Raw genomic sequence first — 20,049 nt, 5'->3', positions numbered from 1 at the left:
GATTCTCCTGCCTCAGCCTCCCTAGCAGCTGGGATTACAAGCCTTGTGCCACCATGCCCAGCTAATGTTTTTTGTATTTTTAATAGAGACGGGGTTTCACCGTATTGGCCAGGCTGGTCTCAAACGCCTAACCACAAGTGATCCACTTGCCTCAGCCTCCCAAAGTGCTGGGATTATAGGCGGGAGCCACTGCTCCCAGCCAGGAAATGTAGTCTTATGAAAATACCTATTTGATTCCATTTTAAATATTAGTGAGATCTTTTTTTATGCTAATCAAATAGGCACTCGAAAACCACAGGATTTCTTTTAATTAAGAAATACTTCTATTAATAAATGGATCTGATTCATCATTGGGTTTACTATTATCTGATAATAGAAAATTAATACAAAAGAAAATGGAGGGGAGGCAGGGGGAGGGAGAGCATCAGGAAAAATAGCTAATGCATGCTGGGCTTAATACTTAGGTGAAGGGTTGGTAGGTGCAGCAAACCACCATGGCACACGTTTACCTATGTAATGAACCTACACATCCTGCACATGTACCCCAGAACTTAAAATAATGGAAAAGACCTTGGAAAATCAATTTCTCTAGTTGAGATCTCTTTTTTTTTTATACAAAGAAACTAAAGCAATATGTATCATTAGCAGCAAGAATATTGCTCAATAGCTATTTTTATCTAACATTCCCTGGAATCTAGTGTTCGATGCACTCCACTGCTACGACTTTCAATACTGATGATGGTGATGGTGGTGGTGGTGGTGGTGATGGTAGTGATTGAGAGGAAAAAGGATTCCAGGAATCAAATCCCAAGAAAATAGTGTGTTTCCCAAGAAGTACTCTAAGCAGTTTAATACCTTTGACTTTGACCTGAAAATGGCTGCATTCAGAACAGGGAAGAAGAGTGAACTCCTCTGCTTGGTACATCGAATAGTCTGTGCTTGCGACCACAATCTGGTCTCCAGGTTTCCAACTACTAACATCATCTAGCAAATTTAGCTTCACTCCATCTACAACCTCTACCCGGAAACCTGAAAGAGAAACGCCTAAACCAAAAAAAAAAAAAAAAAAAAAGAAAAGAAAAAGAAAGAGATACATTAACAATACTTTTTTCTCTCTAAAATCAACCCTCACACTGATTCACAAATCAAAAGTTAAGATAACCACGATTCAGCAAATTTTTATGCATGCTACCATGTATTAGTCACTCTACAGATATAAATAATAAAAATATGAAAACAGAGCAATCCCTGCCCTCAAGGGGAGAATGCCCCACGTACCTCTAGCCATGAAGGAACACAAGATGTCACCTTAGTAAACTATTATTTTATAATTTTGAAGAAGGCTCTAGATCCCCAGATCTCTTGCTATATTCAACTCAGTGCAACAACTGTTATATTGACCCCAAACACTTCTAATACGTGACAAGTACATATATTCCAGCAGAAGTTGTCAAGCAGAGGATAGGTCTGTAATAAATACCCAGTGCTTCAAGTTGATCCAAGCACAGAAAAATGGATAGGACATTAGCACACTAACAATCTTAATATTAAGAATAAGAATTTGTGGGTCAGGCGTGGTGGTTCACACCTGTAATCCCAGCACTTCAGGAGGCCAAGGCAGGAGGATCACTTGAGCTCAGCAGTTCAAGACCAGCCTGGGCAACATAGTGAGACCCCTGTCCCTACAAAAAACATTGGCCAGGCATGGTGGTGTGTGCCTATATCCCCAGCTCCTTGGGCAGCTGAGGTGGGAGGACTGCTTGAGCCAGGAAGGTTAAGGCTGTGGTGAGCTATGATCGGGCCACCACATTCCAGCCTATGAGACACAGCAAGACCCTGTCTCAAAAATAAGTAAATACATAAAATAACAATTTGTGGCTGGGCACAGTGGCTCACGCCTATAATCTCAACAATTTGAGAGGCCGATGCCAGTGGATCACTTGAGCCCAGGAGTTCAAGACTAGCTTGAGCAACAGAGCGAGGCCACATCTCTACAAAATATTTTTAGAAGTAGCTGGGCGTGGTGGCACATGCTTGTGGTCCCAGCTACTTGGGAGTCTGAGGTGGGAGGATCACTTGAGCACAGGAGTTTGAGGCTGCAGTGAGCCATGACTGTGCCACTGCACTCCATCCTAGGCAACAAAGCAAGATCTTCTCTCAAAAAAGTAACATAAAAATCTGTCTCAGAAAACCCTTCATCTCTGTGCCTTTGCTCATGCTTTATTCTTCCCTTAAAATGTCCTTCCATTCTTCTTGACCAGCCAACATACTGTCCTTTTTATGAAGTTCAGGCAATTCTTTAAAGACTTCCCAAACATCCTTGTTGGAAGCAACCTCTCTCTCTCTGGTATTCTCTCAGTATACTGCCTGGTATTGTTCATACCTTCCCAGTGGGAGGACTGCTCACCTCCTTGGAAGCTGCATCAGTGAAGGTAGCAGGGTACATTATTTACATATGCACTACTCTGTCTTGTTTGTGGTATGTATCCACGGATGTCTACTGAATGGATGAGTATGACCAGTATGATCTGCAACGTAACCTGAGGTCACATGATGGTGCCCCTGTCCAACTCAGCTCCTTTGCCGGGATGATGTAAATTATGTAATCTAATGACTACTAATTACTGATCTTTCCTAATATCTTCTTTGAAAGTCAAAGTTAGTTCCCAGTTAAGCAGTTAAGAACTGAAAATCTGATCCAACTTCATAACTTGGCTTCTTTTACATGCTATCCAGTATAGAAATGTTTTCTGCTTTTTAACATTCATAATATAATCTGTTATAAACCAAAAGCTGATTTAATGGAAATGTCTATGAAATAGATGAGAACTACTTCATAACATTGACAGAGAAGGAAAACATGACATTTCAAAAGATAGCTGTTCAATAAATATCTGTACTTCTCTGTCGTTTTTTTTTTTTTTTTTTTTTTTTTTTTTTTTTTTTACTTCTCTGTCGACTTTCTAATTCAGCAAGTCTACCTAGCTCACTGACCCTGGGCTACTTTAAGATGCTGACTCTAGGATGGGCGTGGTGGCTTATTCCTGCAATCCCAACACTTTAGGCGGCTAGGGTGGGAGGATCACTGAGTCCAGGAGACCAGCCTGGGCAACACAGTGGGACTTCATCTCTACAAAAAAATTAAAAACTTAGCCAGGTTTGGTGGTGCATGCCTGTACTCCCAGATACTGGGAAGATTGCTTAAGCCCAGGAGGTCAAGGCTGCAGTGAGTTGTGATTGGACTACTGCACTCCAGCCGCGGAGACAAGAGTAAGACCTTTCTCAAAAAAGGAAAGAAAGAAAAGAAAAGAAAGAGAAAAGAAAGAGAAAAAAAGAAAGAAAGAAAGAAAGAAAGAAAGAAAGAAAGAAAGAAAGAAAAGCCTGTAATCCCAGCACTTTGGGAGGTCAAGGTGGGCAGATCACCTGAGGTCAGGAGTTCAAGACCAGCCTGGCCAACATGGTGAAATCCCGTCTCTACTAAAAATACAGAATTAGCCAGGTGGGGTGGCACGTGCCTGTAGTTCCAGCTACTCAGGAGGCTGAGGCAGGAGAATCGCTTGAACCCCAGTCTGGGTGACAGAGCGAGACTCTGTCTCCAAAAAAAAAAAAAAAAGAAAAGAAAAGAAAAAAATATGCTAACTCTAAGGGATGATGATATGAGTGAAAGAAGAACACATTCACTTTGGAGAATCAAAAGTGGGGAAATTCAAGCAAGGAACAACCAATAATATGTATATTCTTACAGTCTTTAAAAAAAAATTATAGACATGGTCCCACTATGTTGCCCAGACCTAACTTTAAGTGATCCTCCCACTTCAAGCTCCCAAAGCTCTAAGATTATAAGCATGAGTCACCGTATCCGGTTCTGCCAACTATCCAGATAAAGCTTAACCTGGGCAAGTCTTGGATTCTGTTTTTGTACTCTTGATCTACCCTGCTTTTCTATCTCTATAAAGCACAGAAATAAAGTACCTAACAAATCTGAAATGTTTTCTGAACATATGTCTTGCATCCAGATACTAAAGCCTATAAGATTTTATACAAATAATAATATTAATAATAGTAATTCTAACAACAATAATGATAGGTAATAGTTGTTGAGATCCCACATGCATAATAACCTTCATCAAAACAACCATGAGAGACAGGAGCTATTATATTTATTAGAGATGAAGAAACCAAAGATCAGGGAGTTTGAATAACAGCTAAATATGGTAGAGCCCCCAATTTAAAGCTAATCTAATTCCAGAGCCCAATTTCTTCCAAAGCCTCTATATTATACTCTCCAAGAATCAAAACAAGCAGGTTAAGAACAAATAAAGAAAACCTCATGGAGGCAAAAACAACCCCTACCCCAAATTTCACATTTTTGCCAACAAAATAAATTCCCCTAAGAGCAATTAAGAAACATTCTTTTTTTTCATATAAAATTTCAGTAATGCAACCACGCCTGTCATCCCAGCACTTTGGGAGGCTGAGATCGACAGATTGCTTGAGGTCAGGAGTTGGAGACCAGCCTGGCCAACATGGTGAAACTCTGTCTCTAATAGAAATACAAAAAAATTAGCCAGGCGTGGTGGCACGCACCTGTAATCCCAGCTACTTGGGAGCCTGAGGCAGAAGAATTGCTTGAAACCAGGAGGTAGAGTCTGCAGTGAGCGGAAATCACACCACTGCACTCCAGCCTGGGTGACAGAACAAGACTCCATCTCAAAAAAAAAAAAAAAATTCAGTAATGCTTTAGAAAGAGATGACTAACTAGGTGTGGTGGCTCATGCCTGTAATCCCAGTACTTTATGAGGCTGAGGCGGGTGGATTACAAGGTCAGGAGTTCAAGACCAGCCTAGCCAAGATAATGAAACCCCATCTCTACTAAAAATACAAAAATTAGCCAGGTGTGGTGGTGGGCACGTGTAACACCAGCTATTTGGGAGGCTGAGGCAGATACTTGCTTGAACCTGGGAGGCAGAGGTTGCAGTGAGCAGAGATCAGGCCACTGCACTCCAGCCTGGGCAACAGAGTGAGACTCCGTCTCAAAAAAAAAAAAGATGACTACTAGACAAATAAATTTTGATTTGAAAGATCACTAGAATTTGTTTCTTTCTGTTAAATTTTTTTAAAGCCAGAAGGTTAGATGGGGAAGATTTGTATTAGTCACTAACACATTTTGTCTTGGCTTTAAAAGAAAATCTTGTCTCAGATTATCTCCTACTAGCACTACTGAATGGGAAACATAAAAAAAAGTTCATTCTGTGATTCCTGAAGAAAATTTTCCACCTCTTCCAGAAAGTAAGAGTCACTGAGAACATGAGACATGAACAATATCTTACAATAGATAGCTAGAACATACCATCTTTCAGAAATGAGTAGTTATCACTAATATGGAAATGTAAATAACATTTCCTACAAAGGAAACTTTGACTAGAGGTCTGTCAGTAATTATCCCCTGTCTAGAATACCAGCTATTTGGGAGGCTGAGGCAGAGAATTGCTTGAACCTGGGAGGCAGAGGTTGCAGTGAGCCGAGACCATGCCATTGCACTCCAGCCTGGTTGACAGAGTGAGACTCTGTCTCAAAAAAAAAAAAAAAAAAGAAAAGAAAGAAAAAAAAAGATGACTACTTTTTTTTTTAGTGGTACTGGAGGCAGGACTACTAAACTCCACTTACAGGACAAAATTCCTGCTAAGAAACGCTTCTTATCCACCACCTATGCTTTTTGGCAGAGGCAAAGAAACAGCAGTCATCTTGGAGGCAGAAAGCTGGGGCTTGATTCCAGCTTCCTCATCCCTAATAGATCATCTCTTCACGCCAAGCCCAGAAGATTGTCTCTAGACTAGAGAATGGTCTATTCTAGTTTCAGCACCCCCAACTCAGCTTTGTTCTAAAACAAGCTTGTCCAACTCACAGCCCGTGGGCCACATGTGGCCCAGGATGGCTTTGAATGCAGCCCAACACAAATTCATAAACTTTCTTAAAACATTATCAGATTTTTTTTTTAGCCCATCAGCTATCATTAGTGTTACTGTATTTTATGCGTGGCCCAAGACAATTCTTCTTCCAATTTGGTCTAGGGAAGCCAAAAGATTGGAGACCCCTGTTCTAAAAGATTACTGGATTTTGTTCTAAAAGATTAAGCACAGTAGGAAAACTGTAAGTTTCAACTTCAACTAGTTGAGAAATCTAACCAGGCGGACTGTCATTAACATAATACTATTCTTAGAAAAAAAAAATCTGTCATAATACTTATCAGTGTCTTACAAGAGTATAAACTCTACTTGCCTACCTTCGATCCATTCACTATAAGCTGTCACAGAGAACTTCTGGCCATCCACGGTAGAAAATTCTCTTTGGGCAAGAGCCTTCCCGCCACTGCTATGATTTTCATAGTTTCTCACAGATTCATTGCAAGAAGTGCTTCCACCATCAATGACACCAACTAAAGCCCAAGCTTGCCTAGAAGGAAAAAGAGCATGTGCATTTGATTACTTGTCATGGTATTCACAAAATCCCTGACAAAGATGTTATTACAGAGTGCTGTTTAATTCTCATATTTCATTTTTGTCAATCCCTAATGTTTTTTCTATATGAGGTTGCAATTCCAAACCTTGACTGCACCTAGTTTCCCTAGAAGGAAATGTGGCTACTTTTTAAATACTTGTTTGTCCAGCTCTGTAATAGGTGAAAGACCGATGACTACAATTTCAATTAATCATTGACTTACTTCCTCAATCCACATCCATATCACACATAACATTTTGGCCAAAATCCATTTACTTTCTTTTAAAATGATTATCACCTGCTCTCTTTTAAACTATCCATTCTATTAATACAATGTTCTCAAAAATCTCATTGCATAATAGAATTACCCAGGGAGTTCGAAAAATATATCAATGCACAGACCCCATCCCAGATAAAGGGAATCATGTTAATAATTGCAAAAGGTTGGGTCCAGCATTTGTATGTTTGCAATAATTTATTTTTATTTTTTGGAGACAGGGTCTCACTATGTTTTTAAAGTTCCCAGATGACTTGAACGTGCAGTTAGGCTTAAAAACCACTAAGTTTGGGCAGTGGTTCTCAAACTTCAGTATGCATCAGGATCAACTGACGCATGATGAAGAAAGGAAGGCGGGGCTGAATTAGATTGCTGGCCCCACTCTCTCAGTTTCTGAGGTGGGACCAGAGAATTTGTACTTCTAACAGGTTACCAAATTATGTTAATGCTGCTGGTCGGGGCACCATACTTTGAAAACCCCTAAATTAGAGACTAGAAGTTACAGTAGTAATCATCAACCTTCAACAGCCTGGGAGTCTTATCCTTCTTTCATCCTTCTTCCTGACATAAATGATCTGAGGTGCGCCCTGGGTGTCAAGATTTTTTAAAGTCTCCAGGTGTGCAGGCAAGGTTGAGAACTGAGTTAGATTTTTTTTTTTTTTTTGAGATGGAGTTTCGCTCTTGTTGCCCAGGCTGGAGTACAATGGCGCAATCTCAGCTCACCGCAACCTCCTGCCTCCCGGGTTCAAGCGATTCTCCCACCTCAGCCTCCCGAGTAGCTGGGATTATAGGCATGTGCCACCACGCCAGGCTAATTTTGTACTTTTAGTAGAGATAGGGTTTCTCCATGTTGGTCAGGCTGGTCTTAAACTCCCCACCTCAGGTGATCAGCCTGCCTCAGCCTCCCAAAGTGCTGAAATTACAGGCGTGAGCCACCGCAGCCAGCAGAGATTTCTTTTTTTCTTTTCTTTTTTTTTTTTTTGAGACGGAGTCTCGCTCTGTCGCCCAGGCTGGACTGCAGTGGCGCAATCTCGGCTCACTGCAAGCTCCGCCTCCCGGGTTCACACCATTCTCCTGCCTCAGCCTCTCAGAGTAGCTAGGACTACAGGCGCCCGCCACCACGCCCGGCTAATTTTTTTTTGTATTTTTAGTAGAGACGGGGTTTCACCGTGGTCTCGATCTCCTGACCTCGTGATCCGCCCGCCTTGGCCTCCCAAAGTGCTGGGATTACAAGCGTGAGCCACTGCGCCCGGCCAGCAGAGATTTCTTAACGTTCCTAAATTAAATCAAAGCTGTAGAATCACTATCCAACAGATTTTAAATTTTATATACTATATGTCTATTTGTTGACAGCAACGTGTTTGAAAACACCATTATTTCCTTTTCTTTTCTTTTTTTTTTTTTTTTTTTTTGAGACAGACTCTCACTCTTGTTGCCCAGGCTAGAGTGCAACGGCATGATCTTGGCTCACCGCAACCTCCACCTCTGGGGTTCAAGCGATTCTCCTGCCTCAGCCTCCCAAGTAGCTGGGATTACCGGTGCCCACCACCACACCCAGCTAATTTTTGTATTTTTAATTTTTAGTAGAGACAGGGTTTCACCATGTTGGCCAAGCTGGTCTCGCACTCCTGCCCTCAGGTGATCGGACCTCCTTGGCCTCCTAAAGTGCTTGGATTACAGGCGTGAGCCATCGCACCTGGCCTAAAAACATTTCTGATACTAAATATCTGAGAGACATGCTCAAACTTGTGACCAAAAGCAATCAACGCAAAGGGACAATTTTTAAAAACCAGAAAATCTGTTTTAAGACTCCTGGTTTAAAACATGAAAAGAAAAATGTCAACTTCCTACTCTATAAAAAAAATAACAAATGTAATCTGTGTCTGACAGATGGCTAGATATTCACAGATAAAAGTAAACCGAAGCATGCCTACGCCCTTACAAATTCCACAGCCGCCCCTGTATGGATTAGCTACTCTTTGGAAGACAATGCTTTGTAGCTTTGTTTATACCCCTGGATACAGCAGAAAGAATCAAATAAAGAATGTCTCAATATATTATCTCCTATTTGAGAGAAGAAAAGAGAGGAAGAATTATCACAGGCTTTCTTTCTTTACCAGAACTGCCTCAGCAACTATAAAACAATGTTCTTTCTCTTCTTTTGACATTATCTCCAAAACACTCCTACTTCCCTCCTCCACTTGAGGGAAAATTTCAGCGCACCAGAACATTATCTTCAAAGGCCTATGTGTTTATGTACATTGGAGATAATGTCAATGCAATGGAATGCTGGCAAAAGATCACAACTCTAAGTTCTCTATGAAATCAAGAGCAATATTTTAAAAGGAATTTAGAAACCAGTAGGGAGAAGAACCTAAGAAAGTCAAAATGGTCACAGCTAATGATCATGCAAATCTAGAAACAATAATAGCATGAAAAAATAGAAGTTGTAATCCCTGGCATTACTGGATAATGAAACAAAGTAGGTCTCTAACTTTGAAAAGATCATGCTTCCACTCCTAGGTTTATATATTATAGAAATATATGCACATGTACATTAAGAGATGGATCAAGGAACATTTAGGGAAGCAATTTTATAACAGGTCCAAACTGGAAAGCCACTCAGATGGCCACCAATAAATAAACTGTGATATATTCATACGACAGAAAATAAACAGCAAAGAAAGTGAGCCTCGGCTGGGCACATGGCTTATGCCTGTAATCAAAGCAATTTGGGAGGCTGAGATGGTAGGATCACTTGAGGCCAGGAGTTTGAGACCAGCCTGGTCAATAGAGTGAGACCCCATCTGTATTTAAAATTAAAAAAGAAGAAAAGAAAATGAGCCAGCGCTACATGCAACAATATGAATAGCATTCAATAACGTAACACTGCGCAAAGACGCCAGACACAAAATATAATATATTGTCGGCTTCCATTTATATAAAGTTGAAAAACAGACAAACCTAAACTTTAGTAGATCCCACAAATTCAGGAGCATGGCTCCCTTCAGTGGGGAAGAGAGTGATTAATGCATAGCAGAGGGGACGGAGGGAACTTCTGGGCTGCTGGCAATGTTCTATTTCTTGACCTGGGTGGTGGCTACAAAGGCATCACATCGCGGAAACTTATTAAGCTCTACATTCTTATTTTTGGCACCTTTTTGCATGTGTATCAAATTTCAAAAACAAAAACCAGAAAGAAAAAAAAAACCCTTTGAGGTTTTGCACATGGAATTCCCTCGGTCTGAAAAAGCTTCCTTCTCCACTGTCTACACAGCACACTCCTGAACTTCTTTCAGGTCTCTTGCCTTTGGGGAGCCTGTACTGATTCACTAGGCCAATTTAGAGGCTCCTTCTATTAACACTTACGCTCCTATTGCACCCTGTAACTGCAGCATGTCTCACTGTATGATCATCATCTATTTAGGTCTCTGTTTATCCACTAGATTAACCATGGGCTCTGAGACAGTGTCCTTTCGTCTAAGCATCCATGGGTATCCAGCACTTAGCAACTCCTAAATATCCCCTACATGAATAAAAGGCATTTCTAAAATGTTACAGACTATTTTTCTCCACTCTTTTTTGTCTTTCTAGCCTGCTCTAGAATTGCTGTAGGTAATACCCCATTCCAACAATCTACCATCAAAGGAAAAAATAGTAACTAGATCCTTATGGCATGTCAGTTTTGAGGTCCTCTTACTTTTTCCACCACAGATATTCCCTGACTTTATAAAAGCATTCAGCAGAATTAAAAGCTTCTGTTTTTTAAATGAAATGTTAGGCCGGGGGTGGTGGCTCACACTTGTAATCCCAGCACTTTGGGAGGCCTAGGCGGGCGGATCACGAGGTCAGGAGATTGAGACCACGGTGAAACCCCGTCTCTACTAAAAATACAAAAAATTAGCCGGGCGTGGTGGTGGGCGCCTGTAGTCCCAGCTACTCTGAGAGGCTGAGGCAGGAGAATGGCGTGAACCCGGGAGGCGGAGCTTGCAGTGAGCTGAGATTGCGCCACTGCAGTCCAGTCTGGGCGACAGAGCGAGACTCCGTCTCAAAAAAAAAAAAAAAAAAAAAAAAAAAAGAAATGTTAGGCCGGCTACTTCCCCTAGACTCAGAACTGCATTAGGAAATCACAGTTAATTAGAATATGGTATAAGAAGGCTGGGTGCGGTGGTTCACGCCTATAAAGCCAATGTTTTGGGAGGCTGAGGCGGGAAGATCACTTGAGCAAAGGAGTTTGAGACCAGCCTGGGCAACAAAGTGAGACCCCCTCCCCCCCCATCTACAAATAGTTTAAAAATTAGACAGGTGTGGTAGCAACTGTTTGTAATCTCAGCTACTTGGGAGGCTGAGGTGGAAGTATCACTGGAGCCTGGGAGGTTGAGGCTGCAGTGAGATGCGATTGCACCACTACACTCCAGCTCGGGCAACGGAGCAAGACCCTGTCTCTAAAAATAAAAATAAAAGGAATAGGGTACAAGAACTATAAATACCAGAAATGAATTCTACTATCTGGATGAATTTCCTAGCTCTTTTTTTTCCTTCCTCATATATGCCAGGGGTCCATAGACCTGTGCCAATCAAATATGCAGATTCCAATCAGCCTGCAAAGGAGTCCAAAAAAAAGAAAAAGAAAAACTGCACATTCTACCCCCTCAGCCTTTTAAGACAGGTTTAGAACTTAGCATGAAATTCTGCCCTAACCTTTAAACTCATTAAGTTGCCTCAATTAGCCTGAGTTTCATATGATCTTCAGAAGGTAATGAAAGGAGAAAGTATCTTCAGAGGCAAATTGTCCTTAAACTGCCTGACTGTTTTTCAGCACCACACTTCTGCTCTCAACTTTTCACAAGCCTGGCACTCCTCCAGTTCACAAAGGGCTTCGTAAACCAAAGCCAAGGAAAATGGCTTTTGTATGCGGTGTCCTATCCTTCAGCCCAATGTCTCAAAGCTACCAGACATGCAAATGATAGAGTGGCCCTTCTGATGCCTGAGTCATGCTGTGGCTGTGGCTCCTTTCCCCACCCTCACTCTCCTCTCACACAGACATGGACACTGATAGGGATCCGGGAAGAAGGTATGCCTACCTGTAGCCCAGTCCTTGGATCAGTTCACTTCCCAACCGTTCCTGGATCATCTGGATGGTTCCTTGTAAGAGGCTTTTAGCGGCTGAATCCCCGACAGCTATGGCAACAATCCGACCTGGATCCTGGAATCTCAGAAACTCCTGAAGCCGCCTGCTCTCATTGTAGTATTCATGGGTATCAAACCTCTCACTTTCCAAAATTTTGGCCGTGTCTTGGTCAATGACCCTCACATTGAGGCCCCGGGAAAAGTCCTTTTCAAAAGTATAGGACCCAAAGGGCAAGCCTGAGGAATTCAGGGTCCTTGCCAACAACGTCCACGATGTCTTCCGTGCCCCATGTAACTCCAGTGTCCCGCCAGCTTCCACACCAATAAACTTTTTGCCAAATGTTGGCATACTTTCACCTTCATCTGACTTGCCATACAAGGTAATTGTCGCTTTGGATTTATAGCGGCATTTTTCTGCTCCAATATGAAGCGCCCCACCATCCTGGATCAGGATGTAATGAGTCCTCAAAGTAATATTTCTGGATCCATCTTTATTGTCCCCAAATACCAGCAGTCCTGCAGGGAACACCACCCTGTAAGCCAACTTCTAAATCATCTTTCTGAGATACAAGGAAATAGATTTCACCTTAAGGTAAAATGCACTTCCGCAATTAGGTCGGAAAAAAGAATTCGCTAAGAATCTGCTTAGAAAACTAAAGGGAAAAATGAAGAGTTCATATCTTAATGTACTCTCAATGCCCATGACTGTGAATTTCAACCTATTCACTTCAGAGGTTAAATCATTTCTCTTAAAAATATCTAAGAGTCTACAAATCTGAATCTTATTTTTGTATATGTTTACTCATGTTAACTCTCTCATCACTCTCAGAATTGTGACAAAAATTTAGCTCTGAGAGATCACCTCTCTGGAACTGTTTCCTTGTCTATAAACCAGGGGTCTTGATTTGAGTGATACCTAAGGTCTAAGCTCTTAAATTCTATGTTTTTTATCTCTGGATAAATTCTCTGGTTTTATCTCATGATCTTTCCAAATCTCCATGGTTAGAGTGACACCACAAACTAAAGGCTATTCTGCCTAAAAATAGTTTTCTACATAAGGAACATCAAATACCCCCGACATTAAAGAGCAACCTTGCAGTTCCCACAGGCAGGAACCATCACCTACCTCCATCTTGAATGACTATGGAATGTACGGTGGCGTCTGAGGTCAGACGGAGCATATCTCCCTCCTTGATAACAACTTGCTTTGCAGAATCTTGTCCTGGATCCCAATTCCTGAGACGAGGATTTTGATCTGGGCAATTTTCTATAAACACATTGATATTCCATCGAACCCATTAAAATGCAAGAATAATATAGCCAAATCTAAGCACTACCATTATTTACTGCAGATATGCAAAAAATGTGCTAACATATGTTGATTTCCTGCCATTAGAATGGAAATCCCACGCCTTCCCACCAGCAGAGAACCATCTTACCCTTTAATTTCTCATCACATTTCCATTTTAAAGTTTTACCACAAAACTAAATTGCTAGCATCTAGTTCAGGACAAACTTCACAAAAAAAAAAAAAAAAAAAAACAAGTTCCCCTGAATCATCTACTCTGGAAATAAACCAATAGTAAGAGGCAAAATTATACATTCTCTTGGGATTCACACTAGAAAGCTGTTTTAGAAAAGAAATATGTTCACAACATCCTGGTAAATAAAAAATGAAAATTGCTAAATAATACATTGATCATGTCTTCACAAGTTCCTTCTTGTACACAGCGAATAATGAAGTAGGTACTGATAGCACCTCTCTCCAAGACTGAGAAACATAGCTATCTTCAGCCATGTGCACTCTCCCAACAAAATGAAAGAGGCAAGTGGCTAAAGACATAACTTCCCATTTTCAGAGATGAGGAAATTACAGGTTAGAGAAACCAAAGATTACTTAGCAAGCTGAGTGATACGCAAGTTTCCCCTTTTAGAAAATAAGATTATTTACTTGTAGTGTTCCTTTACTGGAATTAGAACTTGCCTCTTGAATAGGTATTATAACAAAAATATAATAGTATTTAATTAAAATAGCCATAGCTATTTAATGTATGAAAACTTTAAGGTCCGCCATAATTTTGAAGAGGGGAGAAAAAAAAAATCACACCTTCAATTTTGATCAACCTATGGCCAAGTATTTGTGGAGCATCAATTTATCCACTCCGTACCAGATATTTTAAAATTTATAAAGCATAGAATCAGCTCACATTTCCTAGGAGTTTATATGCAAGCTTTGGAGGGAAAAAACACCAAGTATGAAATAATGAAACACTGAACAATATGGTAGTCAGTCGAGGTTCAAAAGACCTCAGGCAAAGGAGGCATGGGGCTGGAGTAACTGAGGCAGCTTCGTGAACAGGTGACTCGAGAGCTGGACACCAAATGATGGGCAGTATTTAAATAAGAGGATCATGAGAACACTAGTAATGCAAGTATCCCTTGAGATCCAAGTAGTCCATTTGGTTGCTCAGAATTCCAAGGTGGCTTTATTTAAACTGAGCAAAAGTAGGAATAAGCAAGATATGCTTGAAAAACCATATGAAGAAATTTCTTTCATTAAGGTGGAAGGTACATGTTTAGGAATAACATGAGAAAAAGTAGAGAGGTAGGGTGCTGCACAAAGATATTGTTCTATACAGAAAAAAAAAAATGATTCCTCATTTTGAACTTGCATAACACTAATGCAAACATCTTCCTGTTTCTGAGCTCTTACAATGCCCTAGGTTTATGCTTTCTCTTATTAACCACAGCTAAAATTAGTCTCACCAGTTATATCCTTGGCAATTATTTCATGGAATTAGTTTTTCTCACAGCAGTATCATAACTGTTGATATTTAATGCTTCTGATAAGTCAGTGAGTATCACTATTATACTAAAAACAATCTTTAAGCTTTTCTTCCCATCAAAGAAACAAAAAAATCTCTTAAATCTGTTTTGCCTTAATAATGAGGATTCCTTAAACTTTTCTTCTACCTCTCTCTTCCCATAAAACATTTAGCTGAAATTCTCCATAGTTTTATAACAAGCACCGTACCCAGCTATAAAGAAGGAAATCCAGTCTTTTGAGATCTGGAGCCTACTTCAATGGTTATATAATTTCTCTTAATTATTTTTAATTATTCCCCAGGAGAGCATGGTTCATTAGAACCATCACCAAAAATTCCAGTCTATTTCCTTCCAGTAAAATGTGCTTAATAAGAAAATGTGTGGTCTGTACAAAGCACTGAAAAATAGCTCAGCCAACCCCACCTTCCCAGCTACCCACTTGAAGAGCAGTGAGTGTATTATCAAAGTTATGTAACAGCAATAACCACAGTCAAGCTGACCCTGAAATATTTCAGCATACCAGATCTTTCCACTGATGATCTGCACTTACACTGCCAAAACGTGAAACTAAAGAATGTTGGTTCAAGGAACCATATCAGCAATGCTGTTTTAGATGGAATACGAAAACACCAATCAAAGCCACAGACTTCAGCTCTGATTTCCCACTAGGCTAGCATCCCTTTACTGCAGAATAGTTGGGAAGTATGAATCAGCACAGTGAACTTGGTTATTCTGAATCAGCATAGAGAACTTGGTTATTCTGCTGGGAAAAGTAGAGAGGAAGTCATACCGCATGCAATGGAAATCAATGTTATAAGTTCATAATGTGGTCTACTCATTTGGTCCATAAGGATATTAATGTGCATGTCTCTCATTTGAGGTTTATTTTCTTGGAAGTACTAGCACTACCTCTCCCAGAACCTTAAAATTTTAAAAATCCCTTGAAAGCACCCAGGAAAACTAAATAATAAAATATTTGTAAGTCTTATAAGTAGTAAAATGCCTCTGAACTGTTACAGCCACTTAAGGAAGCATTTAACTTGATAAAAATCTGTTGTAGAGAAATATGGTACCCAGTCCAGGCTGTTAGAGTCTTCTCTCTTCACAGCCCCAAGCCGTTTGATTTTAGACAGATGGATGGTATTCTTTTATGAGGGAATTTTTTGTTGGTATTCTATTAAGGCTGACTGGCAACCAACTTCTTCAAAACTTTTCTAAATATTGATATATCATTAACTTGAAAAGAAAATACCATTTAAGAAATTAAAATCTCCCTGCATAATATTTAACTATGAATTAATGACTGATTTTTAGATAAAGGTGTCAGAACTTATACATCCTAAAGGATGCTTGCCTTCCAGAATATATATTGTTACTCAAAAATATTTGAAGCTTTTCTTTTGGAACTGCTTCCCAAGCCCATTTCAAGCCACAAACACAAATATTTTTAATCACTTACTTAAACAAAAAAATCTACTATAGTTCACTACATGTATGACCAAAAAAAAAAAAACTTGCAGCTGGGCATGGTGGCTCACACCTGTAATCCTAGCACTTTGGGAGGCCAAGGCAGGCAGATCACCTGAGGTCAGGAGTTCGAGACCAGCCAACATGGTGAAACCCTGTCTCTACTAAAAATACAAAAATTAGCCAGATGTGGTGGCACTTGCCTATAGTCCCAGCTACTCAGGAGGCTGAGGCATGAGAATAATTTGAACCCAGGGGGCGGAGGTTGCAGTGAGCCAAGATCACACCACTGCACTCCAGCCGGGACAACAGAGCAAGACTCTGCCTCAAAAAGAAAAAAAAAATTTGCAACAGTCCAAAAATCATACCTACCATAAGAATTTAGTGAAGGCTCTCAAAGCATTTCCAAAAGAGATGCTCCAAGACCTCCCTGAGCACTGGAACAAAGTGGCACAATGGACAGGAAAAGCAACCATTTAATCATTTCCAACAGATTATTGAACAATTGCTGTCATTCATAAGAAGTGACACCTCATATTACCTAACTGCATATTAATTAGCTAGGGCCAACTTAAGATAAATTTTTTTTTAAGTATTCTACTATTTCCTCCTGTTTTGTCTTCTAGAATATGTTCTATGTGCATACACACACTTACCATCTGGAGCATATTTTGAGGATATTCCTAAAATGATTGCAAGTGCAATAAAAAATGAGAAACTAGTAATAGCAAAACAAATGAAAGTATTTTTGTGTCTCTTTTGCTTTTGACTTTCTCTCTGGGCATGCTGTTCTTCAGGTGAGAATGCGAAGGTTGCCCGGTCTTCTCGTCTGATAGAGGTAAATTTGGCTGAAGCTTGACTCTTTGGAGGAGGAGGCGGACGCAATGGGACAACCTTCCCTGGAACATAGCCAGATGAGTGACGACTGTTTCCATTCTGAGGTTGGAGGAAAGCAGGGGAGTGTCCCCTGGAATCAGTGGCATACATGATACACTGTTACTGTGAAAAGAAAAAAAATTAAGCTTCAGTATGTGTAAATTCTTTAATTGCTTTTATTTATTTATTTATTTATTTATGAGATGGAGTTTCACTCTTGTTGCCCATGCTGGAGTGCAATGGCATGATCTCGGCTCACCGCAACCTCTGCCTCCCAGGTTCAAGTGTTTCTCCTGCCTCAGCATCCCAAGTAGCTGGGATTACAGGCATGCATCACCACGCCCAGCTAATTTTTTTTTTTTTTTTTTTTTAAGTAGAGATAGGGTTTCTCCATGTAGGTCAGGCTGGTCTCGACCTCCCAACCTCAGGTGATCCGCCCACCTCAGCCTCCCAAAGTGCTGGGATTACAGGTGTCAGCCACTGCAATTCGCCTTTAATTTCTATTTTTTAGAGACAGGGTCTCACTCTGTTGCCCAGACTGAAGTGCAGTGGCATGATCATAGATCACTACAGTCTCACACTTCTGGGCTCAAGCAATCCCCCTGCCTGAGCCTCCCAGGTAGCCAGGACTACAGGTGCATGGCACGATGACTGGCTAATTTTTAAATTTTTTGTAGAGATGGGATCCTGCTATATTGCCTAGGCTGGTCTCAAACTCCTGAGCTCAAGTGATTCTTCCACCTCAGCCTCGCAAAGTGCTGGGATTACAGGCGTGAGCCCTAGTATCCAGCTGGAATGTATGAATCGTAAATGGTTTTTTTAAAGTACTTTTTAAATTGTGTTAAATCTACCATAAACTTACATTTTAACTATTTTAAGCGTACAATTCAAAGGCATTATGTATGTTCACAAAGTTGTGTGACCATCACCACTATCCATTTCCAGAACTTTTTCATCGTCCCAAACAGAAACTCTATATCCATTAAGTAACTCTCCATTTTTCCCAGCCTCTGGTAACCATCATAATGACTTCTTGAAAATATCAAGTCAGCTTACATCCCTGATCTAATAAAACATGTTGACAATCACCTTCGTTACTTGTGTTCTAATGTCACTCCTTCTCAACCCTGGCTGCATACTATAATCACCTGCTAAGGTGAATGCTCAGTGCACCACCACTAAACAATTCAATCAGGATTGCTGTCCCTGGAATCTAAGTATCTGTAGCTTTTAAATGCTCCCCAAGTGATTCTCATGAACATCTAGGTGAGAGCCACTGTTCTATGCCAACTGTTCTCAATTTTCAGTGTGCCTAAGAATCATCAGAGAAGCTTGCTACAAACCTAGATTCCTGGCCTCTTTGCCCTGTAATTCTGGCTCAGCTGGTGCAAAGAGGGCCCTGGATTTTACATTTTTAAAAAATGCATCTTGGTGACCCTGAAGCAGGTCACACTTTGAGTATCATTATTCTAAGCTCTTCAAATTGAAGCTAAAAGTCCATGTGTCATGAGGACCCAAAGTGGCCCTAAAAGTTCCAATAGCTAGGCACTCGTGTTTGGGTGTTTTAATTTCCCCACTAGACTTACCTAGTGATTAAGCAATTTAAGTATTACCATCTGTGTTATCACTTAACGATATAGACTGTGAATTCATTTAGTGAGAAAGTCTAAAGTCTATCTTATCTCTTTAAATCCTTAAATTTTGTTTGAATAAACAGACATTTAAATATTATGGTTAAGATTATAAAAATAGCTAACACAATTAGTGCCTTAGTGTACTAATTCATTTAACATATTTAATACAACAAATCTATAAGGTAGATGCCATTACCTCCATTTTACGCATGAGAGAAACTGAGGCCCAGAAAGGTTAATTAACTTCCCCAAAGATCACACAGTTAATATAGAGGAGAACCAGGACTTAAACCTAGGTATTTTTACTCTAAAGTTCAGGCTCTTAACTTACACCACTGTGTCTTTCCAAACCGTCGAGAGGCAAAGAATGAGCTTTGCAAGGGTGCTAAGTCTGAAAGGCCTATTAATCTTCTCAGGAATTCTTCATAAGGAAGTTTAAACTATACATGCTTCATTTTTAACAGAAGCTTACACACAAAAACAAGGAAGTCCTTTTTAATTTTTTACGTTCTCTATAAAGAGCAATTATAAGTTTTTGAATGAAAGAATACGTTTTGAATGAAACCTTACTTTAATTTGCCAAGAGGGAGGGAGGGAGGGAGGAGGAAGGAAGGAAGGAAGAGAGGGAGGGAGGGAAGGGAGGGAGGGGGCAGGGGGAGGGAGGGAGTGAGGGAGGGGGGAGGAAGGGAGGGAGGGGGAAGGGGGAAGAAGGGAGGGAGGGGAAGGGGAGGGGAGGGAAGGAAGGAAGGAGGGGGAGGAAGGAAGGAAGGAGGGAGGAAGGAAGGAAGGGAGGGAGGAGGAAGGAGGGAGGGAGGGAGGGAGGAAGGAAGGGAGGGAGGGAGGGAGGGAGGAAGGAAGGGAGGGAGGGGAGGGAGGGAGGGAGGAGGGAGGAAGGGAGGGAGGAGGGAGGGAGGAAGGGAGGAAGGAAGGAAGGAAGGGAGGGAGGAAGGAAGGAAGGAGGGACGGAGGGAGGAAGGAAGGGAGGGAGGGAGGAAGGGAGGGAGGAAGGAAGGAAGGGAGGGAGGGAGGAAGGGGAAGGGGAAGGGTTCTTATTGCAATGACTGGGGGATAAATGTATGGTGTGCCCTGTGGCTTCAGAAACATGGTGTTTAACCTCTTACATCCCTTCCTTAAAAACTGGAGCATCTCAGAGTCACCTGACTTCATTCAGTACCATTACAATTAATCCCCTTCATCTTCTGCCAAACAGTGAATAAGATTCTAGTCATAAAGGAACTTCCAAATTGCTCTAAACTATCAGCAAACCCATTAAACACAAAATGGTCATTAGAGAAGCCACAAACAAGCAATTCCCAGGACCCAAACGACCTGGAAATTAAT

The 20,049-nt window shown here is 40.8% G+C and overlaps 1 protein-coding gene across 1 annotated transcript in view; it reads right to left on the bottom strand.

Annotated features, from left to right (window-relative positions):
- Positions 1-20,049, bottom strand: part of CEMIP2 (cell migration inducing hyaluronidase 2) — an 83,182-nt gene that overhangs the window by 46,664 nt on the left and 16,469 nt on the right. The window contains exons 2-6 of the mRNA XM_003267402.2: positions 16,855-17,197; positions 13,032-13,172; positions 11,860-12,421; positions 6,284-6,453; positions 856-1,044 (exon numbers count right to left, since the gene is read on the bottom strand). Of these exons, the coding sequence (XP_003267450.2) occupies positions 856-1,044; positions 6,284-6,453; positions 11,860-12,421; positions 13,032-13,172; positions 16,855-17,185 (1,393 nt within the window). The 5' untranslated portion in view covers positions 17,186-17,197. The remainder of the gene's footprint in view (positions 1-855; positions 1,045-6,283; positions 6,454-11,859; positions 12,422-13,031; positions 13,173-16,854; positions 17,198-20,049) is intronic.

Source organism: Nomascus leucogenys, chromosome 1a, assembly GCF_006542625.1.
Source record: "Nomascus leucogenys isolate Asia chromosome 1a, Asia_NLE_v1, whole genome shotgun sequence".
Classification (NCBI taxonomy): domain Eukaryota; kingdom Metazoa; phylum Chordata; class Mammalia; order Primates; family Hylobatidae; genus Nomascus; species Nomascus leucogenys.
Note: the sequence above shows the minus strand (reverse complement) of the source record. Positions and strands in the feature narration are given on the sequence as shown.